The 24,565-nt window shown below is 45.0% G+C and overlaps 1 protein-coding gene across 1 annotated transcript in view; it reads left to right on the forward strand.

Moving 5' to 3' along the window:
* Positions 1-24,565, forward strand: part of MYH10 (myosin heavy chain 10) — a 112,578-nt gene that overhangs the window by 11,545 nt on the left and 76,468 nt on the right. The window contains exon 3 of the mRNA XM_074160314.1: positions 5,368-5,524. Coding sequence (XP_074016415.1) covers positions 5,368-5,524 — 157 coding nt within the window. The remainder of the gene's footprint in view (positions 1-5,367; positions 5,525-24,565) is intronic.

The following is a 24,565-nucleotide window of genomic DNA, read 5'->3' on the forward strand; positions in this document are numbered from 1 at the left end:
GCTAACGCGCTCTGAAGCGATGCTTTAAAGAGGCCTTTTGATGTTGTGGCAGGAGGAACCAACCTACCATTCACAACAGCGTGTTCCTCGGTGCCAGAACTGTAAAGCTGAGCCATTAATCTACAGAATTGTACGAGGCTTTTGACGCTAACACCACCGTCTGTGTACACACGGTGAAGGGTTGATATGGTTTTAAGGGAAGACAGAACATGAAAACCTTTCTTGCTGTGGAGCCCACACTGTGAATTTAGGGCCTAAATTCCCAAGTGCTCTCACCTGGAAATAATGCACTCTATTTGCAGGTAGTTCACTTCCATGTACCTCTTTCTTGGGCTGCTGACTGTTAAGAATATAGTGTAGTTTTCAAATAGGCCAGCGCCAGGAACCTGAACTCTGCAGGCTGGGATAGCTTACCAAAATCCAAATTACTAAATGATATACTACTGGATAAAGGCTTGTAAGCATCTGGAAACATTCAAACTCCACAATTAGTGTCCTGAAGGAGAGTTTGTATAACAAACCTCTGTCAGAGCACTGCTTTACTCTTGGTCTCTGGAGCCTTGCCTAGAGAGCGAGCGTTCCAACGCTTCTTATTGCTCTTGGTTGATATTGTCTATATCCTGTTGTAAGGCAGAAACGTGTGCTTCAAGCAACTGGTTTGTTTGCAGCTGATCCCATTCCCAAGGTGAATAAGCACCTTTACTTACCTTTGAGTTTGTAATAGATGTATCTACCTCTGTCAGCTGAAAAATTAATGAAGTCTGGTTCTTCATCCAGGGTGGCTTTTTACTGGAGCTCTTCCATGTTGGATCCTAACTGTAATTCGGGTCTGAGGGTTTCGACAGAGTCCATGCACTGTAGAATTGAGAAGCGGGACAGGGCATCACTCTGCCTCTTCGGCGTGTCTGAAAGCTCTGGGCATCTTTAATGGTTATGTGCAGTATTTACTACATAAGGTGTCCATTTGTAAGGGATGTGTAATTATTCCTGTTAATTCTTTCCATGGCTGGTCACCCAGAACCTTTTCAAGGTGTGTAAAAAAAAAAAAAATCTCAGCCTACTTCTCATGTCTTCAGTTTGCATGCAGGAAGCCCATACCTCCAATCTGCTCTCTTAGACATAGCAATACACTTGTCATGTGAGACTTGCAGCTATAAAACAGCTGTATAAAATTTTACCTCCCTCCCAATTAAATGTGACTCAATAAAAGCATCCCTTCTGCGTTTATATGCCCACCAAGCCGCGAAAACAACCCACCAATATGTTCATATGTTGCTTTTCGCACTAGATGATGGTCAGGAATTTTGGGAGCGTTGTGGGAAAACTTGATTCCATCTTCCTTTCAATAAATTAAGGCTTTACAGTGTGGTGATGTTTTGAAGAAAGTGTGGCTTTTAGATTCTGCGGGAAAACGGCAGGAGGGTGAACTGAGTGACAAATGTGCAGGAAATGGAGAGGCTGGAGTTCAAGGTGCTGTACGTGAGGAGCTACATCGTGACACAGACCTAATGGTCGGGGATAGAAGCCTGTCCTTTAGATTTAGTTTCAAATAAATGAACCCCAGCACTGGTGAAACTAGAATTTTGGGATATATTACTTGAAATTTGGTCCTGTTCAATATAGAGCCTTTTAAATACCCTTTTCACTTGCCCAGGACACTTACTGGTCATCCTCTTGGTTGGGTGAGTTACATTGGCCTCTAGCTGGGCTCTGCTTACCCTGATCATTCCAGGTTCACTGATCCATCCAGTTACTGCATTGGGAGATGGTCTAGAAGGGCTTCCAGGTTGGGTATCATCGGTAGAGGTGTGAAGGATTGAGTTTACTTTTATAAATTATTAATTCTTTATGTAGCTAAAGAGTGATAACACTTGTTCCATGTCTGTGTTGGGGACATAAACACAAGATGCCAAGTGACTGAGGGGAAGAAGGAAGGATAATTTTCAAATAGTTGTTCTTATTCTAGCACTTAATTTTGTGTTGCGTGTTGGATTGGTTTGTTTTTTTACTTACTAGGTCAGATTATTCATGTCTGGGGAAGGGTAGTGATAATGGGGGAAAAAAACGAACAACTTTTCTTTCTGAACATAAATGACCAAAACAACTGATAAAAGCTTTAGGTGAATTTGCGGAGCACTAGAGGTGTTGCTCCTGAAAGAGGATGACTCTGTAATGTAGCCGGTACGTACAGCAGTAGCCTTACAGCTCAACCATCCTGTGCTGCTTTGAGAGGTCCCATCCGCAGGAAGGTAGGGAACAGCAGCCCATGGAGGGAGACTGCAAGTCTTTGAAGGTGGGCAGGTAAAAATCGGAGCAGCGCTCAGAAGTGCTGGGTAAGAGTCCAGAATCATCCTTTTCCAAGGGCTGGAGCCCCTCTGCTGTGAGGACAGGCTGAGAGAGTTGGGGGGGTTCAGCCTGGAGAAGAGAAGGCTCCGGGGAGACCTCAGAGCCCCTTCCAGTCCCTAAAGGGGCTCCAGGAAAGCTGGGGAGGGACTCCTGATCAGGGAGGGGAGCCATAGGACAAGATGGAACGGTTTCAAACTGAAAGAGGGGAGATTGAGCTGAGATGTGGGGAAGAACTTCTTTGCTGTGAGGGTGGTGAGAGCCTGGCCCAGGTTGCCCAGAGAAGCTGTGGCTGCCCCATCCCTGGAGGGGTTCAAGGCCAGGTTGGATGGGGCTTTGAGCAACCTGGTGTGGTGGGAGGTGTCCCTGCCCAGGGCAGGGGGTGGCACTGGATGGTCTTTAAGGTCCCTTCTAACCCCAACCATTCTATGAAGGGGTCTGCTGGCTTAAGCAAATGTTTCTGCCTTTACGCTGGTCAGAGGGTGTGTTGGGACAGATCTGGAAATGGACTTTGCTTGTGTGAATTCTTCTGCTGGTGACCAGCTCTCATCTGCAACCACATCCAATGAAGAAGAGACATGTTTATTGCTGACTGTAGAAGAGAAACACAGCATTGGTGCTGCTCAGTGATTCGGAGCTGGTGATGGTACGATGGGCTGGGTGGATGTGTGCCTTTCTTCTGGTTATTCTGATTTGAAGACTTGAATGGAAATGGGGCTGATGGTAATTCTCAATGCCTTCCTGTCACCCGTAGTAATTGTAGGCAGAAGTGGGTGACCCAGTTGAGCACAACGGAGAAGATGGTTGGATGGGAACGTAGATCCAGTATTTATCAGTTAATTGGCCCTTTGGCCGGTTGCACCATTGCTATTAAAATAACTGTCCTGCCTTCCCTGTCCCCTGCAGTATCACTAGTGGCCATGAAGGCATTTGATCAGGGAACTGATTCTATTCCCAACCAGTTCCTTTTGTAATTTATCCCCAGTAGTATCCAGCTGGGTCAGTTACTGGAGGGGCACTGGTGCTGGCAGGAGGGACAGTGGTAGGAATGAGGGGAGGAACTGCCCACTTGCCAACAGAGCCACGCTTACGTTGGGTTAATGACTGATAAGTTGTTCTTTATGCTTGGGTCAGTTGACCTGATAACATCTGTTTCCTTTCTCTTGAGAAATAAATACCTTATTACTTGGGGTGTTTGGCTGAGTGAGGCGCTGCAGGTGCTTATCATCCAGCAGATCTGACCTGACTATTTTCCTATGAGGACATAAGATGTCCTTATGGCAGGACATCTGGCATAAAACCAAGTTCTTTACTGATGGTGCTCCTGACTCAATTCAGAGATCACCTTTTGTCTGTCTTTCTGGAATCCCTTGTAGGTGTAGAAAGAACAGAACACTTTTTCCTCCAAATAACATCTTTTCTGTATTTAAAAAAGGCAGCTCAGGAATTTCGGCTACTTTGGTCATCAAAATGTAACAGAAATATTTTTTTAAATCGACAAATGTTCTAAGAATCCTGAGTTATCTGCTCAATACTGTAGGCCCTCAGCAGCTGTTAATGCTGCCTGCTCGCTCTCTCCGTTCTCTCTCTCCCCTCAGCCTGCAAAGGTAGGAAACAGAGTTTTCCTGACATTCAGAAAGATGCTCCCTGTTTCCATCAAAACGTTTCTCTCTTGCTCATGTTCCTGTGCTAGTAAAGATGTGAGTGATATCAACGACCAAAATGAATGCGCTTTCAAAGCATGCGATGAAACAAAGGTGAATAGAGAGATGTTTGCTTTTTAAAAACCCATCGATTCGGGTTGATTTGAAAAGGCAAGAGCCGTCCGGGTGCCTGGGTTCAGGGAACACCCTGGGTTAGCTCTGGTTTTTGTACGGTGCGAACCTGCCTGCTCTGCTCCCTCCCTGTCATCCGTCCCTCCCCGAGAACACGGTGTGAGTGCTGACTGGATACAGCTTGCTTTCGTTTATATTTCTATGACAACTTCCTTATAAACAGTTTCTATGGAGCAGGGATTGAACTGTTCGGAAGTACTGGTTGATACTTCGTTGTGGGAAACGTGGACCTGTGCGTATTGTTTGCATTGTTTGCTTTATTTTGTAAAACTCAAGGCATTTTTTTGCCTAAACAGAAATGCCTCAATGAGAGTCAATGAAATAAGCGGTGTAACATTTGTTGTTGAGTTTCTTGCTGTTGCAGCAGTGCTGGGAACGTGTGTTCGGTGTCAGCTCTAACAGCAGAGTACGGAACGTCACCTGCAGTCCATCAGCTGAGCAGGGAACGACCCCTCCAGGGGGAGACTGTTCTGGGATTGAGAAGGGCTGATGAGCGGGAAAGACGTACAAATATGAAAAAATAGTAGGATGGCAGAAATAGTGGTTTTTGGAAATGGGCTTTTTCCTTTTTCAAATTATTCACTAGAGTAATCGAGATGATCAGTTCCTTCAGAAATGAGGAAATAACTTTGGATGCACATTTTACTGAAGGAGTGAACATCAAAGATGTCCATAAATCCTGTAACTTGGCAAATGGAAGAGAGATTTAAATCATAGAATTGTCCAGGTTGGAAGGGACCTTTCAGATTGAGTCCAACCATCAACCCAACACTGCCCAAACCACCACTGACCCATGTCCCTCAGCACCACGTCTGCCCGGCTTTTAAATCCCTCCAGGGATGGGGACTCCACCACTGCCCTGGGCAGCCTCTTCCAAGGCTTGATGACCCTTTCAGGGAAGAAAATATCTGTGGGGAAAAAGATCAGATGCTCCACTTCATATTTACTCACATTTATTATCTTTAAATTCCTTTTTGTGCAGGTAATTAAAGAGCCTTTTAAGAGAACTAGGCACCGATAATTGGAACATAGCATGTACTTTGAGTTGCTCAATAAAAAGGACCTCACTTTTGTTCTAAGATAAATACTACAGAACCTGTGGAAAAAGTCTTCTGCTCTTTATGGCTCTATTTCAATACTGTTTACTAAAAGAAATGTTTCTTTTTTTTTGTGGTTTTTTTTTTTTTAGACCTATTCAGGCCTGTTCTGTGTAGTTATAAATCCTTACAAGAACCTCCCGATTTATTCAGAAAACATTATCGAGATGTACAGAGGGAAGAAGCGCCATGAGATGCCACCGCACATTTACGCAATATCGGAATCAGCCTACAGATGCATGCTGCAAGGTAAGCATGGGTTCAGTGGGACTTAAATGGACCTAAAACTCAGGAGCTTCATTATCCAGCCGATGTAGTCATTTCTGACACAACCAGAATCTTCTCTCTTACTTAAAGGGGGGAAGGAAAAAAAAAAAAAAAACGCTTTCTTATCTAGAACCGTAAACTTTGAGAAGTAGAAATAACTTGGAGATTGACTCCTGTTGGATGTCCGTGTGACTTACTGGGGCACCCAAGCAAACTAACACCCATAGGGAGTGTTCTGTGCCAGCTGGTGGCACCGAAAGTTGTGCTAGAAATACTTTCTTCTTAAAGAGATAAAATTAATGTCAGGAGACGTTAGTGCGCTGGCTTGGAATGAGGTAAGAATGAAAAAGTGTGATTGAAAAGGGAAAGCTACAGTGTGTTAATGACTCGTCTCTCTGATTTGCTGAAAATGTTGGTGTTTTGGCAGCTGACAAATAATCTGAAGTGACACTGAAACAATAGAATGTGGGAGCTCAGAAAGGGGTCAGGGAAATGCTTAACCTTGAAGGATTTTTTTTTTTTTAGATATATCTTTTTTTCTCTCCAAACTGGTCTAGGTCCTGTGTGTCGTAGAGCAGAGAGTAAGTTTATGGGGGGCACTTCCGAATTTTGGCTTTAAGGCTCTGCTGGACAGATATGAAAGCTGTGAATCTGACACTATATAAATGCGTTGAAATAAAAGTATGGTGTTAAACTTGTGAAATTGCACATCTGACATAGTATGTTGGAAACACAGCTCGTACTAGCCAATAGCGGCCCATATTTAGGTGGCTGTTTTACAGATGTGGGCACACCAGCGCATTGTATCTAGCAAAGTGTGTGTATTAGGGGCAGGTCTGAAAAATATACTCTGTTTTCTGCTCTGGACCTGGTGGAGCTGTACTGGAAGGGGGTTAAAAGCTATTTGACCTAGTTCACACCAACGAGGAAAACACTTGTTTCTGCTACCAGCTTAACCAACCATTTAAATGTAAACCTTTTTTAAAAAAAAAGCATTTCCTGTTTTGAAATAAATCGCTGTAAGTCTTTTCTTCAGTTGTGCCTTTGTCCTTAGGGCTGCTTAATCATAAACCCCAGGTTGCTGGGTTGTGAGTGCTCTTCCACAGCGATGCTGTGCTCACAGAGCAGGGTGACGTGGGGGGCAAGGGATGGAAGAGCAGTAAAGTGGGGTCACTGGGCATTGTCACACTAATCGATGGATATTTGGGGCTCTGTTTTTATTGTTTATATATATATATATAAAAAATATTTTTTTTATGAAAGAAAAACTATGGCCTCTTGACCAGAACTTCTAACAGCTCAGATCAGAGGACCCCTGAATAATAAGTGTATGTAGAAGAACACAGGGAATGTTTAGATTATTTTAAGGAGTTTATTCCTAGTGGTCTCAAGTGGTTTGTGGATAAGGGCTTCCCACTCTAAAAGCACAATATCTTTTGAAATTGTTTCAAGAACTCTTCAAAAGTTCTTGAGCCAAATGTCCTCTATTAAAGTAAGTCAATGTCAGTGGTTATCACACTCCAGGTGCTCTATATATTTCTTCATGTACCATGCTGGTACTGACTGCTATCTCTGGGGATCTTGCTACATGCACAAGTTTTACTATTTTTGGAAGATGAAATGAAAAAAAACCCACATATTTAGTCTTGGTTTTTGTGGCTTTTTTTTCCATACTGATATATGGAGATTTGTATTTTGTATCAAATCTCTGTGTCCTTCTATGTTTGCTTCCTGTTTGAGTTGGATCGTTGGAATTTCTTTCATTTGAAAGAAGGAAGCCATGGATTGGAATCAGAATAGATGAAAACTATGCAACAGGATCAAATAATTAGGGAATAACATCTCCAAGGTTCACTAAATCTGTGTTTCTAGTGCCCTTCACCTGTATGGAGCTACTCCCTGTTTATTTTAGAGAGTAATTGCAATCAGCCTTTACATCGATGGCTTCCCTTCCCAACTGCATTGCCAAGGATAAGTACAAACTCTACAAGGGGCATTGGCAGTTTTGTGCTTAGCAAATATTTTGCTAAGCAAACTGTTGTTGCCTGATTGGGTTGGGTCAGAGGAAGGGACCTCTGGAGGAGGAGAAAACCAGTGCTGCTGTCTGAATTTATACTGGCCTTACGAAGCTGCTCACAGCCGTTGCCTCCTGTAGGAGGAAGGTGCTCTACACTGCTGTTTGTATTAGTGATTTTATACAATCGCCCTGGCTTTACAGAGCCTTGTGAAACAGCAGTCGGTCACAACAAGAATGATTAGTGTTTGTGTGGAGCGGGGCGAGGGGAGAAGCACTACCACCACCCAGCGCTGGTCCCTCTCTGCGTCCCCAGCCTCCGGACGGGACCTGATGCAGAGGCACAAAGAGGCACTTCAGGGAACTCCATTTAAGTCTCCATATAAACAAAACTTGCAATTACGACGACTAAGGTTTTCTAGTCATTAGAGCATCAAATAATACTTGTCTTAACAGTTGGAGATTGTTACAACATTCAACTTATTTCTGGTTATCGCTGGCAACTCAAGGTCAGCTGCTGAGCGTGCCTAGAAATTGGTGGGGAGAGCTGGGCTTTCCCTGCCAGCCAGGGATTGAACGTAATGCACAAAATGTCCTTCATCTTCTAACTATGCCTTATCTTTTGCCAAACTTTCCATCTTTAACTAAGGAAACAGAAAATGTGTATTGGGAACTTTTTTGGCTACTAGAAATAGGTGTCTAACCAAGAACTGGCCGTACTGATCACAGCGCTTCGGATTAACTCAGCAGAGGTCCCCGCTAGCGTTGATTTGCAGCATAATCTTTGCTGATAAGTTACTAACACAAAGTTATAACTATAAAACTGTTCTTTTCCAGTTCATGTCAGTGTTAGTGCATGTAGTTACGTGTAGAGTGTGGGGTGGGGGAGGTTGGTTTTTCCAGTATTACTGCAAGTCATGCTATTGCTATTACAACATATCCATATCCAGCAAAATCTATGAATGACTCTTGTGTTCCCAGTATTTGACAACCAGAGTTTAATTATTAGGATTTAAACCTGAAATTGAAGCCATAGGAATTCAATTCCTCTGGATAACATGACCATACCCTTATAGAAATATCTCTGTTGCTAATTTAGGCTAATGGAAGTGGTTGGCTGTATTTTTCTGGCCTTTTCAGTGGTATTTTGTTCAGTATATTCGTATCTTCTTTCCTTGTAGCTAATCACAAACTCCTAATTTTCTAGGTGTTTGTGAGATGTGGTTATGCCGATTAACAGGATACCTGGACCTGAGCTGTGACTCTCAACAACCTGATTTCTTTAAAACACAATTTTTTTTTCTGGGCTGGTAATTGGGCACAAGGAGTAAACTGTTACTCGGTATCTTAGAGCTTTCATGCTTTTAATTCAGAGCATGGATGGTTAGAGACCAGCTTCAAGTTTCTGCTAATCTGAAATTTTGTATGTTTAAAATAATATCTTAAATGTTGCTGGAAACACTCAATTTTGTTTAACTGGCGCTGTAAGGGGAGCACCACGCTCAGTGTGCTCTGTTGGGAACAGGCTGGATGGAGCATTGCTGACTGTCGGTCACCAAACTGCCACTCTCTTCTTCTCCCCTCGGAGACTGTCCCATTCCAGAGGTCCTACAGCCCCACAGCTCAGCTTCATTGCGCCCTTCGGTGGGGAGGAGAAGGGGCTGGGGATCTATTTCGGCGCTTGTTACGCGTGGAGGGCAAAGGGGCTGTAAACCGGTGTGTTCAAGGAGCCCAGTTTGCTGTTTTGGAGAGGGAATAGTATTCTCCAGAGGGATGCACTGAATTAACATGAGCTGTCATAAGAAAGAGGGAGGTGCAGGATTGTTTTTAACGGCCGAGTGTCGCAGCTGAAGGGTTCGGTGGCGGGGCAGCGGTGAGGCACTAGGGATTTGAGGCGAGTTTTGCAAGGAAAAGCAAACCTCATTGATCGCTGGAGCTCGTTAAGTGTTGCCTTTTCTGCAAGATGTAGTAAAGCCTGAGTGTGAACAGTCCTATTTAAAAACAAGCAAGACTTTGGGTGCGTTCCGGTCGTGACAGTCAGGAAAACACTCGTTACCTGGTGCCTTGACCTCAGGAGATAATAACCTGCATTATCTCCTTTACGTACTGCGCTTCCCCTCTCTCTCCCCTAGTAATTATTTTTCAAAGCAGTGTGGTAGCAGGGTGGGTGTTACTGCACAGGTGACACTGTGGATTTCTCCTGTGCTTTCTCTTTTTCCTACTGTTACGTTGAAGCAGTAAGTGCCCGTAACCCAGGGGCTTCTGCGGATATTGGGATTGTCTAGCCCCAGACAGGAATGAAACGCAGGAATGCGTAGGGTTGGAGTTTACCACCCGTTTGTGAAGCTGAAGCGTGTGGAGTGAGCTTCTCACCCTGCTGGCCGGTTGACATGGGCGTAAGGAATTGGTATCCTAATCCCCGTGACAACATTGACCTTAATTCTGTTTGGTAATACAATTTGCAAGACTTGCTCGTGGTGTTCTCTACCGCTAAAAGTTACAGGCAGTGAGAAGAAAATGCTTTGACAGGGAGTAGGATTTTCTCTTAAGTCTGATAGTTGCTGTGTGACTGTATTTCAGTAGCGAGGGAGACGATGGTGTGAAGGCAGCACTAACACAAATCTTTCTCTAGTGCTTTTACCGTACTTGGCTTTCTCTTCTCCCTCCTCCCTTCCCGTTCTCCCACTGCATTTCTCGAGGAAGTACATTGTTTTATTACTCCTCTTTATTCTTCGCCTCTTAAAAGTGCTTTGGAGGAAATATTAAGGAAAACTTGTTTACTTTTTGTTGGCAAAGACCAGCTTGCCTACTAATATTACTCTTGTATAATTATGCTTGGTCTCTCCCTTTTATCCTGTTTCCCTGAGGACATCTTGATGAGCACTAAATTAGCGCTGATATTTTGGGACTGCCTTTAATCCTGTTGCAGAGAAGGTTTATCGGAAACAGCGTAATACGCAAAGTGAACACTTGTTGGAGAGTCCGGTACTGCCTACAGAGGCAATACTTACCACTTGAAAACGTCATATTGATCTGTATTTTTAGTTAATCTTGATTTAAGTCCTCCCTTTGGAGATACGGGGGGGATGGGGTGGTGTGTGTGTGTTTTTTGTTTTCCACCCCAAAGGCACGGAAGAAGAATTGGAACTAAAATGTCACCCTTTTCTTTAAGGGTCTATTAAATCTTCAAATGGAAGAGGAAAAAAATAGCTCTGAGACTAAAAAAACCTGAGAATAGGGACCAGTCTCTTCTGTCACGTGAGGAGTGTGTAGAACTTAATAGTGCTTATAAGTATCTGAAGGGTGGGTTGAAGGAGGAGGGAGCCAGACTCTTTTCAGTGGTTGCCAGTGACAGGACGAGGGGCAACGGGCACAAGCTGGAACATAGGAGGTTCCACTCAAATATGAGGAAGAACTTCTTTCCGGTGAGGGCGCCAGAGCCCTGGAACAGGCTGCCCAGGGAGGTTGTGGAGTCCCCTTCTCTGGAGATTTTCAAGCCCCACCTGGATGCAGCCCTGAGTACCATGCTCTGACGTGCTCTGGGCAATCCTGCTTCGGCAGGGAGTTGGACTGGATGATCTTTATGGTCCCTTCCAACTCTAAAAATTCAGTGAAATTCAGTGAACCTGTTATACATGCAATTAATCCTCTCGATATTTTCATTACATCTTGACTTACCAAAGGATTTCCCAAAGCTTTTGAACTAGTTAGGAAGTTGAGGATGGTCAGTCTGAGCAGAACTAGCTGCTTGGTAACTGTCATGGGAAGGGTTTACAGGTCTCTTTATTGTTACACTGTGATTTCTGTGTTTTCACTTTGTCCCATCAGGCTGCTGTGGAAGATAAATATTTAGGTGACGATAACATTAACATCAGGATTGGTTTGTGTTACACCAACAGGAATGTGCTGTACAATGGTCTTAATGGCTGAGCGGAGGGAAAGATTCTTGAAGCAAGAAATGAAGTAGAAAAGACTGAAATCCATCGTGCTGAAAGGGTCTTCCACCTCATTATTTTTGAATTTGAAGTGAAATGAGAAATGCCTCTGTCAGCTGAACCTATGGCACAGGATTTCATCTCCTTCCCCTCGCTCTTCCCTTCTGTCTCTTGGCATTAAATCTGTGTGTTTCAGGGACTGTGAAGTTATTCTCATGATTTAAATCGTTGCGCCTCATTAGGCCATTTCTGAATGAGATCAGTAGCCATTACTTATTGAACAAACTCAGCTGAATTTAGTTTCTAGAACTAGATAATAGTTTACTACCAGGTTTTTTTTTCCCCTCAACTTTTTCGTTACTTTTGGAAAAGTTCTAGTGCTTGTGACAGCAGTTCCTGACCTTTGGCTTTCTCTGTGTAAAAATGGGCTTGGATCCCTGCTCCTTATTGGTGTTCAACCCCAAGGTTACAAACTTAATTAGGCATAATGATATTTACAGTAAACAACTTTTCTTAAGCCTCAGATGCTTAGAAGTGTTACTTGAAGTGGCTGACTTGAATTTTTGTGTGTAACTTCAAGAAGTAACTTTCTCCTATTTAAAAATGAGACGGGAGTGACACTCGTTACATCGAGAATTCCTTGCTGCTTTGGTGCCTCGACTGTTTTCCTCCCGCTTCTGCAGTGTTGGAGCAATTAGCCCATTCCACGGTCTTTTCAGTTGATAATTCTGACCAAATGACGATGACGATTTTAATTTTAAAACTTGCTGTGCAAGCTGACCTCATAACTGAATTGTGACTCTGGTAGCCTACAGACAGGAATTCAAGACGAAGTGCATCCAACTTATGAAATCATTCATGAGATGAATCATTTGTGCATATTACTCAGCCAGCACCTGTTTAAATTAAACTCCATTTATTCCTAGGCAGTTGTGAAATGGAGAATTCGCTTCTGCTTGGCTTTAGCCTTCAGATGACATACATGGAGACGTTATTGCTTGTGCAACAAAGACTTAAATGTAGGCTAATCTTGACAGCACGTAGGGCTGTAACAGCGCTGCTGGGTGCTGTGTGTTTTGCACAATAACTGGTTTTTGTCGGTCATGTCTGCATTCCTCCGGGGGGCTGAACTCGGAGTTCAGCTGTGCTGGAACTGCTAGTGATAGCAATTGCAGGAGCTCCTTTTTCCTTCCTCTTCACTGAAATTTCTTTGTTATACTCTGGCACGGAAGAGACAAGAAGTAGGAGCAGCTTTTATCGCTTAGCGAGTGGAGAGACGCGGTGAGGGGCTGGTGGTGTTGGGCTTGGGCCTCCCGTATAAAACTCTCTTTATTCTAGGTTTTCTTCTGAGTGATGGTAAAGCCATCAGATGTGTAGAAGGAAAACTCAGAAGAAAAAGCAGGAATAAAATAGGACTACCTCTTTCTATTTGCATCTGCTCTGAAGTTGCTCGGGAAAGTTTGAGGGGTGACAGGTACAGGTTACTCTTGGACACAGAAGGAATATTTTTCACAAGGAGAACAATCAACCCTTGGAATAATCTCCCTGGGGGAGTTGGGGATTCCCCATCACTGGACACTCCTAAGATTCACCTGGCCAGGGTCCTGGGCCATCTTGTCTAGACCATGCCTTTGCCAGGAAAGGCTGGACAAGATGTCCCCTGAGGTCCCTTCCGACCTGGGATTCTATGAATTTCTCAGGCTGGGAACATTCCTTGGAGGAAAACACCAGGGAATCTCAAACTAAAAGGCTAGTAGAATTGTCTAGGTTGGAAGGGAACTTTTAGGTTATAGAGTCTGTGGTAAAAAGTAATATAGTAAATAGAAAACTGACGGTAGCAAACTTCTGAAGCTCCGTGATGGAATAGCTGACCAGGTAACTGTGCTGCATGGGGACGTTTGGCACAAACCGCTTGGTACCAGAGCAGCAGCATCTTCTTGAGATTCCTTTTCAGATCTGGGAACATGAAGACCAGCATGCTCATGATCGGTGCCAAACACGTGGGTAGGAACTGTTCCAAAGTATAAAACTAGCCTTTGCAGGAACATACAAATGCATATAATGATATATAAAGACTCCACGTGGCTTTTTAAGAGAGGTCACGCCTCGCTGCTGCATTGATCTGGGAATGAATCTGTCTGCACGAGGGAGGGCCGTCTGATAGGATCTGTGTGGCTTTCCAGAAGTAATTTGATAACGATCCTAACCAGAGGCTCTTCAGTAACTGGAGTACAAGGAAAGGCCTTCAGATACATAAACAACTGGTTAAAGATTGACCAATCTTGTCCATTGTTTTCTACTTCTACGATTTGGCAGATTTACTGCTGAAAACCCTGAGGAAATTGTGCTCGTGTTCGTGCTTCTCGTTTATGAACTTGTCAGGAGAAGAGATGAGGTGGTGAGGGGATGCTTGGCTGATATTGTTATGCAGGGGAGCAGAAATGAGAGCCTGGTGTGAAGAGCTGCATCTCGGGGTGTACAGGAGGTTAAAACACCGAACCAGTCGTGTTGTGGGGTGGCTCCCATGGGCTGTACTGGGGGAATGAACTTCAGTCGTGTTGGAGCTGTTACTGCTTGAGTAGGAGCTGTAGGGGATGAGAGAGATCTGTGGAAATCTAAACTCGGTGTTCAGCAATGGTTATAAATCTGGCAGGGAATGGGAGGAGTAACTGGAAAAGGGATCAAACCAGGAAAGGTTTTTTGCCATAGGCTTATAATACATTTTTATCTTCAACAGTGTCGCTCTGGCCCTCTCCCTGCTTTGGGCGTAGAGGAAATAGGACAGGAAAACAGTCAAAGAGCAACTGGAATTATCAGGACTGTATTCAGCACAGAAATGATAATCCAGGTCAGAGAGAACAGACGGCTAAATCTGAAGAGGGAGAGGGAATGGTGATCCTCCTCCCGCCCCAGCTCTTCCTTTGCGGGAACAAAGGGTCATTACTTGGAATTCACAAGTGAGATGTTCAAAAAGACAAAAAGAAGCGATTTTTTTTTTTAACAGCGTAGTTAAACCCTGGTAGTCTGCGCCTCGGGATATATTGGGTGCTGAAAGCTTATGGTGGTCCAAAAAGCAATTTGAGGAATTAATGAACTTGAAATTTGAGGATGGTGGATCAGGAAATTGCAGGAGATTTTGCTGGCTACTGGGAAAGTGTTCTGGGAAGTCATCTTTACTTGCTAATTTTGTTCCTTATGTTTCTCCTGGTGGAGTGTGTGATACCGATTTTGACTTGTGTGACAGCAGTCATTGTTCATGGTGACGCTCAGCATATCAAATGAAATAGATTTAAAAGATGAAGCTAAGTGGGTTTTTTTTTTTTTTTCTCTCCACAAAACCACAGGCAAACACTGCCTGTAGTACAGGGATGAATACAGAGTAGTTACAGGGTCAAAAATTCCTACAATGATTATCCTCTTCTTTCTCATACCCTTGTTTTCCACATCCCTTTCTTATTGAAGACTAAAGTTGGAAGAAAAGGGGTGTTAAATGCTAAAAATGAGTGGAGAAATACTGTAGTTGGTGGGGAGATGCTCCTCCTCTTCCTCTCCTGGTCCCCATAGGGAGATATTACCCCCCCTAGGGTAATATACACCATATTTTCAGATGGAAACAGTATTAAACTACATAGAAAAAAACACCAAACAAAGCCATTTGTGTCAACGATTGTTCATGACCATTTTTAATAGGGAAGGATTACTTTTGTTATCAGCAGATACAGTGAAACTATCAGATGAATGTTAGTGCTTTATATTTCCAGAATGGGTATTTGTGTCGGATCTATGTGCTCCAGGGAGAGAGAGAGAAGAGGATTTCAAGGATATCGTAAGGAATAGATGATGCTAGTGTATAGAAAAATGGCAAAGGGGAGAAGAAAATGCTTGTGTGTACACAAGTGTGTGTGAGTGAAACCTCTTTTGACCTTAAAGAAATGAAGGTCACCATCTTTCCCCCAAAGGAAAGCAGATCTTGAATATACTTGTGAATTTTTCTGTAAAAGCTGAAGGATGGGTTTATATTGTGCGATTTCAAATTGTTCTGAAATAGTTTATTGAGAAGTTAGTGGTGGGGATTTAGGGACAAGAGGGTGGGGAAAGTGTGGTGTTTGTCCTCTGAATTGTTGAACTTCTTGAAAAAAATACTCAGAATCAAACCTAAATGAAATCTGTTTAAAATCTGAGTAGCATTAACTTGGGTCCTTTGAGGAAAGGATTTTCATGTTTTAACTGCCTCACTTACCTTGACATATCCACCCCCTCATCCCCCCCAAAAAGCATCTTAATTGTAGACAAATGCTTGTCTTGCATTGAACAGTGCGTGAAGCGGGTTGTGCTGTACCTTCCCGTACTCACAAGGGAGCCTCAACAGTCTGACATGTTAAAGTGGTGGAAGCTCATGAGCTTTTGTCTCCTGAAATGTCTCCTGAGATTGTAACAGCGGCTTTTACACATTCTCTTGGGAAAGCGTTTTAGAGCCCCATACGGTGTTCAGTGCTTGGAAAAAGTAATAACTTGACTCCGCTGCTGAACAGAGTCCCAGGCTGGCATCCTGGGTTCCCAACCTCACCCTGGGCTGCATCCCCGGCAGTGGGGCCAGTGGGGCGAGGGAGGGGATTCTGCCCCTCTGCTCCGCTCTGGGGAGACCCCCCTCCCAGTGCTGCCTCCAGCTCTGGGGCCACCAACACCAGAAGGACATGGACCTGTTGGAGTGGGGCCAGAGGACGCCATGGAGATGCTCCAAAGGCTGGAGCCCCTCTGCTGTGAGGACAGGCTGAGAGAGATGGGGGGGTTCAGCCTGGAGAAGAGAAGGCTCCAGGGAGACCTTAGAGCCCCTTCCAGTCCCTAAAGGGGCTCCAGGAGAGATGGGGAGGGACTCTGGATCAGGGAGGGGAGCCATAGGACGAGGGGGAACGATTTTAAACTGAAAGAGGGGAGATTGAGCTGAGATGTGGGGAAGAACTTCTTTGCTGTGAGGGTGGTGAGAGCCTGGCCCAGGTTGCCCAGAGAAGCTGTGGCTGCCCCATCCCTGGAGGGGTTCAAGGCCAGGTTAGATGGGAACTTGGAGCAACCTGGTGTGGTGGGAGGTGTCCCTGCCCAGGGCAGGGGGTGGCACTGGATGGTCTTTAAGTTCCCTTCCAACTCAAACCATTCTGTGATTCTAAGAAGTCTATACAGCAGATCTGGGCTTAAAGTACTTTCAGATGAACTCATCAAAAGGCTTGTTTCTAGGTCTTAGAAAATACCCATCAGAAAAATGCCTGCGACTCTTTGGCCTGGCTGTTGCTGGGTGATGTGTTGAAATCCCTGGTGTGTGCAGCGAGGCTGACCTGGCTGGTGGTGGGGTGATGTGATGGTCTGTGTCTGGCCTGTGTGGGACTGAGAACAAAAAGCTAAACCCCTGCTGGTGCTGGGTTGGGGTCAGAATGCCTGTCTGGGTGCTGGTGTCACACGGGTTGTCTTTCCAAACGTGTGGAGTTCAGGCATAATGAAACAACTCGGGAAGAGCCCACTAGAGCGCGAGCTGGTTCACAGCCAGTTCCGATAAGTGGCTTGTGCTTGTTTATTTGTTTGGGAAGGAGAAGAGCAGAAGTTAAATGAGTGAGCTTAAATGGCAGATATTGCAGTTAAAGGACCTCCTTGAATCGTTTTTTCTGGTTGACAATGTAATCTTTGTCTGGATAAAACTCTACTACATGGGAAGCGGAACAGCATCTGCTGATGGAGGATGGAAACCGCTGCTATGCTGAATAGTCCACAGTCTAAGTAGACCTTTTGCATCATGTCTTTCCAGCTACTACTAATTTTGGGTTACTTCTAAGCAGCATGCAAATAAAAACTGAAAAGTAAGTATAGGGGCAGCCCGTGTAGAAGATCTATGACCTACTCATTTCTACTGGGCAAGCTCTTTGGGAGCCACAAATCCAAAATGCTGAGAACTGCTTGTCTGTGCCATCTGAAGAGCAAGAAGCATAAGGAAGTCCTTGCAGCTCTACCTGGAGTGGTTTAACAAGTTGCTGCCTTGTGGACTGTTGCTGCCCTTCAGCTCAATTGTTAGACGCTTCCGAGAACCAGTTGTTGGCTTTGAGCGTAAATCAGTCCCAGGAGCTGCTGCTCTGGCCCGGCTGGGTGGCTGGGATGGTCCATCGGGAGCTGGTTCCCTCTTTGTGTATCGGCTGTTTGTACATCGCAACAGGTACGGATTTAGAACGGATTTATAACCACGCTCGTTAGAAATCCATACCTGTTTGAATTTGTTAGGGAAGGAACGTGTTACCTATTACCTTCTGCTCACAACTGTTTTAATTTCTACGTTAGACTTACTAAAGCTTCTTTCAATGCTAGTTAATAAAGGTAGTGAAAAACTGCCAGTGAAAGCATAAACCATGTTTGAGCTCCTTCAAATTTAATGAGGACTGAAAAAAATGCTTTGAATTCTATCTGGTATGTAATGGAGAAGCTACCCACGGTCTCATCAAGTGGGCAGGATGGAGTCTGACAGCTATTTGTTTTCTCCTTTTATGCTGACTCAGCCCTGGCTCGCCACTGGGAAAACAAATGTCACAATTTTTTCTTTAGGAATTTGGATAATTTCAAGCCAATGTTGCAAATGCCGAACTCATGACTTCTAAAATAGCCTCAATTCATAGCTGGGTTTATTCTGCCAGGGTTTGACGGTGCTGTGGTGGGTTGGCCGCTTGTGCTACGCCTGGGTGCTTGTGCAGCAGCTCGAGCTGTCTGGGGTGAGCGAGTGAATAACCAGTGTGGTCGTGAACGTGCCGTAGCCGTGCGAGAAACCCTTGCATTCACTGCTGTGGTTCACCCTAAAGGAGCTGCAGGGTAAACCCTGACTCGGGTTTGACTGACCTCTGCTATGCTTCAATTAATAATAATTAACTCAAGGTACTTAGCAGTCAGTCAGCAAGCACAGCTGAGATATGGCTGCTGTGATTGATAGGATCATAGAATGGTTAGAGTTGGAAGGGACCTTAAAGATCATCGAGTTCCAACCCCCCTGCCCTGGGCAGGGACACCTCCACTAGAGCAGGTTGCTCAAAGCCCCATCCAGCCTGGCCTTAAACACTTCCAGGGATGGGGCATCCATAGCTTCCCTGGGCAACCTGTTCCAGTGCTTCACCACCCTCATAGGAAAGAATTTCTTCCTAATATCTAATGTAAATCTCCCCTCTTCCAATGTAAAACCATTACCCCTTGTCCTGTCACTACATCTCCTGACAAAGAGTCCCTCTCCGGCTCTCCTGGAGGCTCCCTTCAGATATTGGAAGGCTGCTATGAGGTCTCCCCGGAGCCTTCTCTTCTCCAGGCTGAACAACCCCAGCTCTCTCAGCCTGTCTTCATAGGGGAGGTGCTCCATCCCTCTGATCATCTTTGTGGCCCTCCGCTGGACCCGTTCCAACAGGTCCATGTCCTTCCTGTGTTGAGGACTCCAGAGCTGGACACAGTATTCCAGGTGGGGTCTCACGAGTAGAGAGTAGAGGGGTAGAATCACCTTTCTTGACCTGCTGGCCACACTTCTCTTGATGCAGCCCGGGATGTGGGGGGTTTCTGGGCTGCCGGTGCACGTTGCCAGCTCATGTTGAGCTTCTCATCCACCAAATCGCACATTTGATCTCAAATCGCACATCTTGTAGAGTAAGGGGTAGAACCACATGTTATTTTTAAAAGCTTTTGTTATTTTTAACTTCACAAATAGCAGGAGCACCTGTAGAGTGTCTCCATCCGTACCATCAACCCTCAGGGAAGGGGTGCTCTCTCAGCCCTTCACTAAAAACTCGGAGGTGTCTCGGAGTGATCAAACAAAGTCCAGGAAAGAGCGAAATATTCGGTGTCAGAAGTGGCTTGTGGCCATTCACCCCCGTGACTCTCTCAGGCTGGTTTCTAGGCAGAGGAAATGCAGTAGACACTGGCTGCCTGTGTCTTGTACCATGCTCTATGGGAAAGACTGGGTAAACGGGCAAAACTGGGAATGGATAATTGATTTCAAACAGCGCTGTTGTATTTGTCTTTGAAGCGGACGGCGCTGGGCTGAAGGGAGAGGTCTGATGTAATTCTTCATGGAGCGGTGTCTGAGCCAGCACTGGGGGCTTCCAGTGCTTTTTGTGGAAAAAGTGTCTGAGCGCTGGTGAAGCAAAACTGATAAATATTATTATTCTAAATCTTAAAATCACTAGATAGCCATGAGGAGCGGAATGCAGCTGAATTTGATCTTTCTTCTAGTATAAATCAGGGTTACATAGTTTTAGGGCAAAGAATGAGAACTTCTGGAGGTTCATTGCTTGACAGGTTCAAAGAAATAAGACTTGGATGTAAAAACCCGACTGACAGTGGGATACGCTGATGATGACAAGGCAAGGAGAAAAAGATAAATGCAGTTTCAAGGTACATCAGGAGAGATGGTTTTTCCCCTAAAGAGTGACACTGTCCTTGATCGTTTCTGACATCCAGAGGTTCCTTCTAGCTTTTAGAATGAAAGTGCAAGGATCCTGCTCGCCTTTCTTGAAGATACCTGTGATGTCTCCCTCCTTTTAGTCACCTGAAACCTCCCAAAGAGAGTAACGGGACAGCAGTATTGTCCAGCTCAGCACTTGTGTGTGCATTGCGTCAGGGGCTCTGTGTGTGTGCAGGTTCAGCTTCCTTGATTAAATTTATTGATTAAAATCAATATTGATTAAATTGTATTGATTAAATTTAAGTATTTATGGAATTATAGAATGGTTACAGCTGGAAGGGACCTTACGGACCATCCAGTGCCACCCCCTGCCCTGGGCAGGGACACCTCCCACCACACCAGGTCACTCAAAGCCCCCTCCAGCCTGGTCTTGAACCCCTCCAGGGATGGGGCAGCCACAGCTTATCTGGGCAACCTGGGCCAGGCTCTCACCACCCTCACAGCAAAGAAGTTCTTCCCCACATCTCAGCTCAATCTCCCCTCTTTCAGTGTCAAACCCTTCCCCCTCGTCCTATGGCTCCCCTCCCTGATCCAGAGTCCCTCCCCATCTCTCCTGGAGCCCCTTTAGGGACTGGAAGGGGCTCTAAGGTCTCCCCGGAGCCTTCTCTTCTCCAGGCTGAACCCCCCCAACTCTCTCAGCCTGTCCTCACAGCAGAGGGGCTCCAGCCCTCCCACCATCTCCGTGGCCTCCTCTTGAAATAACTTGAAATGTCAGCTTTTAGTGTTAGAAAAATAGATGCTTTCTGAAAAGTTCCCTTGACTCTTTAATGGGTTACTGTTGGCAAAATACTGCCTGGATTCCTGTAACTGCCCTGGTCTCTGGAAGTTGCGGGATGGCCGTTGGGGAGTGACTGACCGAGCTGGATACAGCAAAGATTATTGCACAACTGAAGGCAGAGGTGAAATGTAGGATAAACAGAAATCTCCTGGTGAGCTCCAGCGCGTGAGGGGATATTCGGTGTGCGGGGAGGCGGGTACCCAGCAAACAAACTTGTGCCTGTCAGTCTCCCTGCTCCGCTCTTGGGGATGTTTGTTGCCAGTCACTTCATGGTGTTAAGTGTTTGATGACAGTTTATGGAGTAACCAGGCAACATTTTGAAGACAAACACAAAATATAAAGGCATACATCATCTCTGTAACCAGATCTTTCCATGCTTATCAGTCCAGTAGGACTTGGTTTAAAGAAAAGAAAGGGGGGGGGGGGGAAAGAAAGTAATTCAAGGTTGGAATTGAGGAATGGCAGATTGTCAGACCCCCTGCGTGCTTTAGGAGCGCTTGTGACCCAATCCTGCAAATACTCTGGCAGCAGCAAAACCTGCACCGATGGGGAGGTCTCTTTCCTCCAGGCAGTGACCCACTTTCGCAAAACTTGTCAGGAATTCAATTTTTAAATGTCCTTGGATAGATTGATATTTGAGCCTGCTCACCTACAGTAGAGGGCAAATATACACGGATCTTCCAAGCCTGACATCCACAACAAACAAGGCTATCGACCGGGGAACCAGGCTTTTCTTGGCTTATGGGCTATGTATGGCACCTGAGTATTAAATATTGTCTAAAAATAACCCCGAACCCCCCATTCCCCCTACACCACTGCCGCTTTTTGGAAAGATGATGGTTTCTCCCATTTGAGAAGAAGTTTTCCTGCTCCCAACCCCAACAAAAACATCATTTCTTTTTTTTCAGTCGTGCTGGCTGCAGCAAGGAGCCTAACATTTCATCCCTGCTCAATAGGTATCTCATGCTCTGGAGAAATAAAAAGATGTGGAATGATCCGTCAGACTCCTGTGCTTGAGTTTTAGGAAGGATGACCCTTGATGGATCCGTAGATAAGAACCATTTCCCTCTCCGTAATTTCCTGCTGGGTGTGCAGTAGCCCATGGCTCTTCCTTCAGCCTGAGCCAGGGAAGCAGGTTGATATATCCATCCATTCTCATTGCTTTCCTAGAATTAACCTTTTTATCTTGGGGCAAACTAATTTCATGTTCTTCCCTACATTAAGGCTGCATCCGAAAGGGAAGATGCTTATAGGAAGGGGGGTGGGATTGCGGGACAGTCAATGTTTGTATGCAAATTACTGTGTTTGATGGGAATTGTAGTTGCTGCTGAAGTAACCAGAGATGTGGCAAATCTGAGAGCAGGTGATACGGCGGTGGAATTTTCATAGGTTTACGTATTTGTATTAAGCTGAAAAAATGGCTTTCTAGCTGGGCAGTTCAGCTCCAAAGCGCTTCTCCCATTCATTCCCACTGAAATCCATGAGGGTAAAGCCAGAATTTGGGCATTTGCGCTACTTAAACTCTCGGTATAGTAAAGGGCAATCGGAGCAGAGACCCGCTGAGAGGGTGGGAATTTATTTCCTCGTGAGCTCTGCTCCGTGCTAACATTGCTGCGCTTGCCGTGCTGCTGCCTCGGAGTGTCAGCAGGAAACTTGAAGACAGTCTCTTCCTTTTCCCTTTAATTATCTTTTATCAATTTATGAATGACTATAGTGTGACCGAAGCAGAACTAAGTCCTGCTTTTAAGAAAAGCTGCTTTGTTAAAATACAGTCATTCTTTTATCGACAGACTTTTATAGCTTTGAGCTACGATTTTTCAGAACGTGCTGCCTGAACCAATTATCCAAGAAAAGTATTTAATGTCCATCTGGAACCTTCCCTGGAGTTAATGGGGGGGTGGGGGAGGTGGTGTTTAGGTCTGGTCTGTTAGCTGAGGGGAGGAAATCCTTCTGTAGTTTGATGAGAGAAGGGATGTGGAGTAAAATGGTTTATATTCTGCCGGTCAAAACTTTGTGCATTTTATTATCTACACATAGTAAGGTAAATATCAGGATCTGTTCTTACTGGATTTTCAAGCAAGAAAATACGGCAAGGGGTTGGTTTGAGGAGCTGCCAGTTGCTGTCCCCAGAGCGTATTCCTCTGGGGAGATGAGAGCAAAGTAAGTTTAAGGGAGCGTAGGGAAAAATGGCTTTCAGAGCTGGAATTTTCTTGTCCTTCTTGTGTTCTGGTAACTCTCCTCGGCCTCTCCTCAAAGCCTTTTCACCGCTCAGCGTTGCAGACTGGGTTTCCCCAATGGAGCTGCTGCTTCTTGCATCGGTGAGACTGATTCGGCTCCGTGACGGTGGGTGTCAAACAGCGGCTGATTCCTGCCTGGAGCTGGGAGAGCCAGTCTTTTGGGTGGAAGCAAAAGGAGGAGAGCAAGAGTGAAAGAAATGCTTCCATGTCTGATACTACCAGGGGCTAAATATATAACTTGATACAGCATAAGCCGATCTGACGATTAGTCATGGCCAAAAGAGTAAGACCCACTCTGGTTTTTCCTTGCTTCATCTGCCTTCTGCTGGCTGCTCGCTCTTTTGTTTTGGTTTTTTTTCCTTTTTATATGTTTTGAGAGATTTTGTGGTAGCTTTAGGGCACCCAGAGCGTGGGGAGCTGGTACCAGAGGTGGTTCTCTCACTTCCCGTACGCTCACTCCGGTGTTGGTGTGGCTGTGTTCTAAATTGGATCAGGGCTCTGATCTGGTTGAAAACTCAATTTTCTCAGTTCTATCAGCAACGTGAGGCAGCATCACACGCATCTGCACGACTGGCTGCTGGTTCCAAGGGAGGAGCGGGCTGGTGAAACTGGGCAGGGGAAGTGGAGACATCAGTGGCAGCTCAGGTTGAATTCCAGCAGCGAGGGAGCTTCAGCCCAAGGCCAGTGTCGGGTTGTGTTGCCTTTGGGCTTCCAAATTCTTCGGTTCAAAGGACACGCTAGGCTATAGAAAGCAGAAAACCAAATTTTGTTTTTATTCATAGGCTCTGCATAATTTTGGAACTTTGTTTTCAGATTAGAAATATTGCAGTAACCCATTTCGTTGCAACTCGAATGTTACAGTGTGAAGTTTGAAGACCTTGGGATATGTTTAAATCTGTGTGTCTCTAAAGCGAGGTGATAGATTCCAACGGGAGTTTTGCATTGGTTTGAAACCAAAGGGGATGATCTTATGGCATAAATTGAATTAAGAGCTTGGTCCTCTTATTTCATCGCCTCCTGGCACATACTTGTCCTCATGCTTATGTTCATCTGAGTGAGTTAAATTGACTTAGTATCTTTGATGAGGGAGCCGAGGGGCTTTAACCTCTGATGAGACGAGCACCAGCGTGTGCTCGGGGGACAGAAGCCGTTGGAATGGAAGTATAAATGGGATGGACCTTTCCCTGGGGGCCTGGAGATACTGAAGTTTGGCTCAGCCAAAAAAACCTGTGTTGGATTATATGGGAGGAACTTGAAAGATATTTATGCTGATAGCAAAACTTGTGTTATCTAAGTCATCTTATAGGTGATTGTTTCCCCCAAAAGAGTCTCTTTTTGTGCTCGAAATGTGACAAGCCTGTTGTGACTTTGTCCAGAGCATCGACCACTCCAGACCAGTACAATTCTTCACCCTTTGCATGGGCTGACGGAGGCAACTGATGTCAAACGTGCTAATGCTGCTCATAAGAGTAATTTATTTGTATTTCCTTTTGCAGTTGCTCTAAAGGCTTGTTCTGCTTCTCACTGCTGCCATGTGCTTATAAATCCCAAGGGACTTGTTGGATTGGTGTAGTATTTCTATATTCCTACAG

This window comes from Numenius arquata, chromosome 17 (genome assembly GCF_964106895.1).
Source record: "Numenius arquata chromosome 17, bNumArq3.hap1.1, whole genome shotgun sequence".
Lineage (NCBI taxonomy): Eukaryota > Metazoa > Chordata > Aves > Charadriiformes > Scolopacidae > Numenius > Numenius arquata.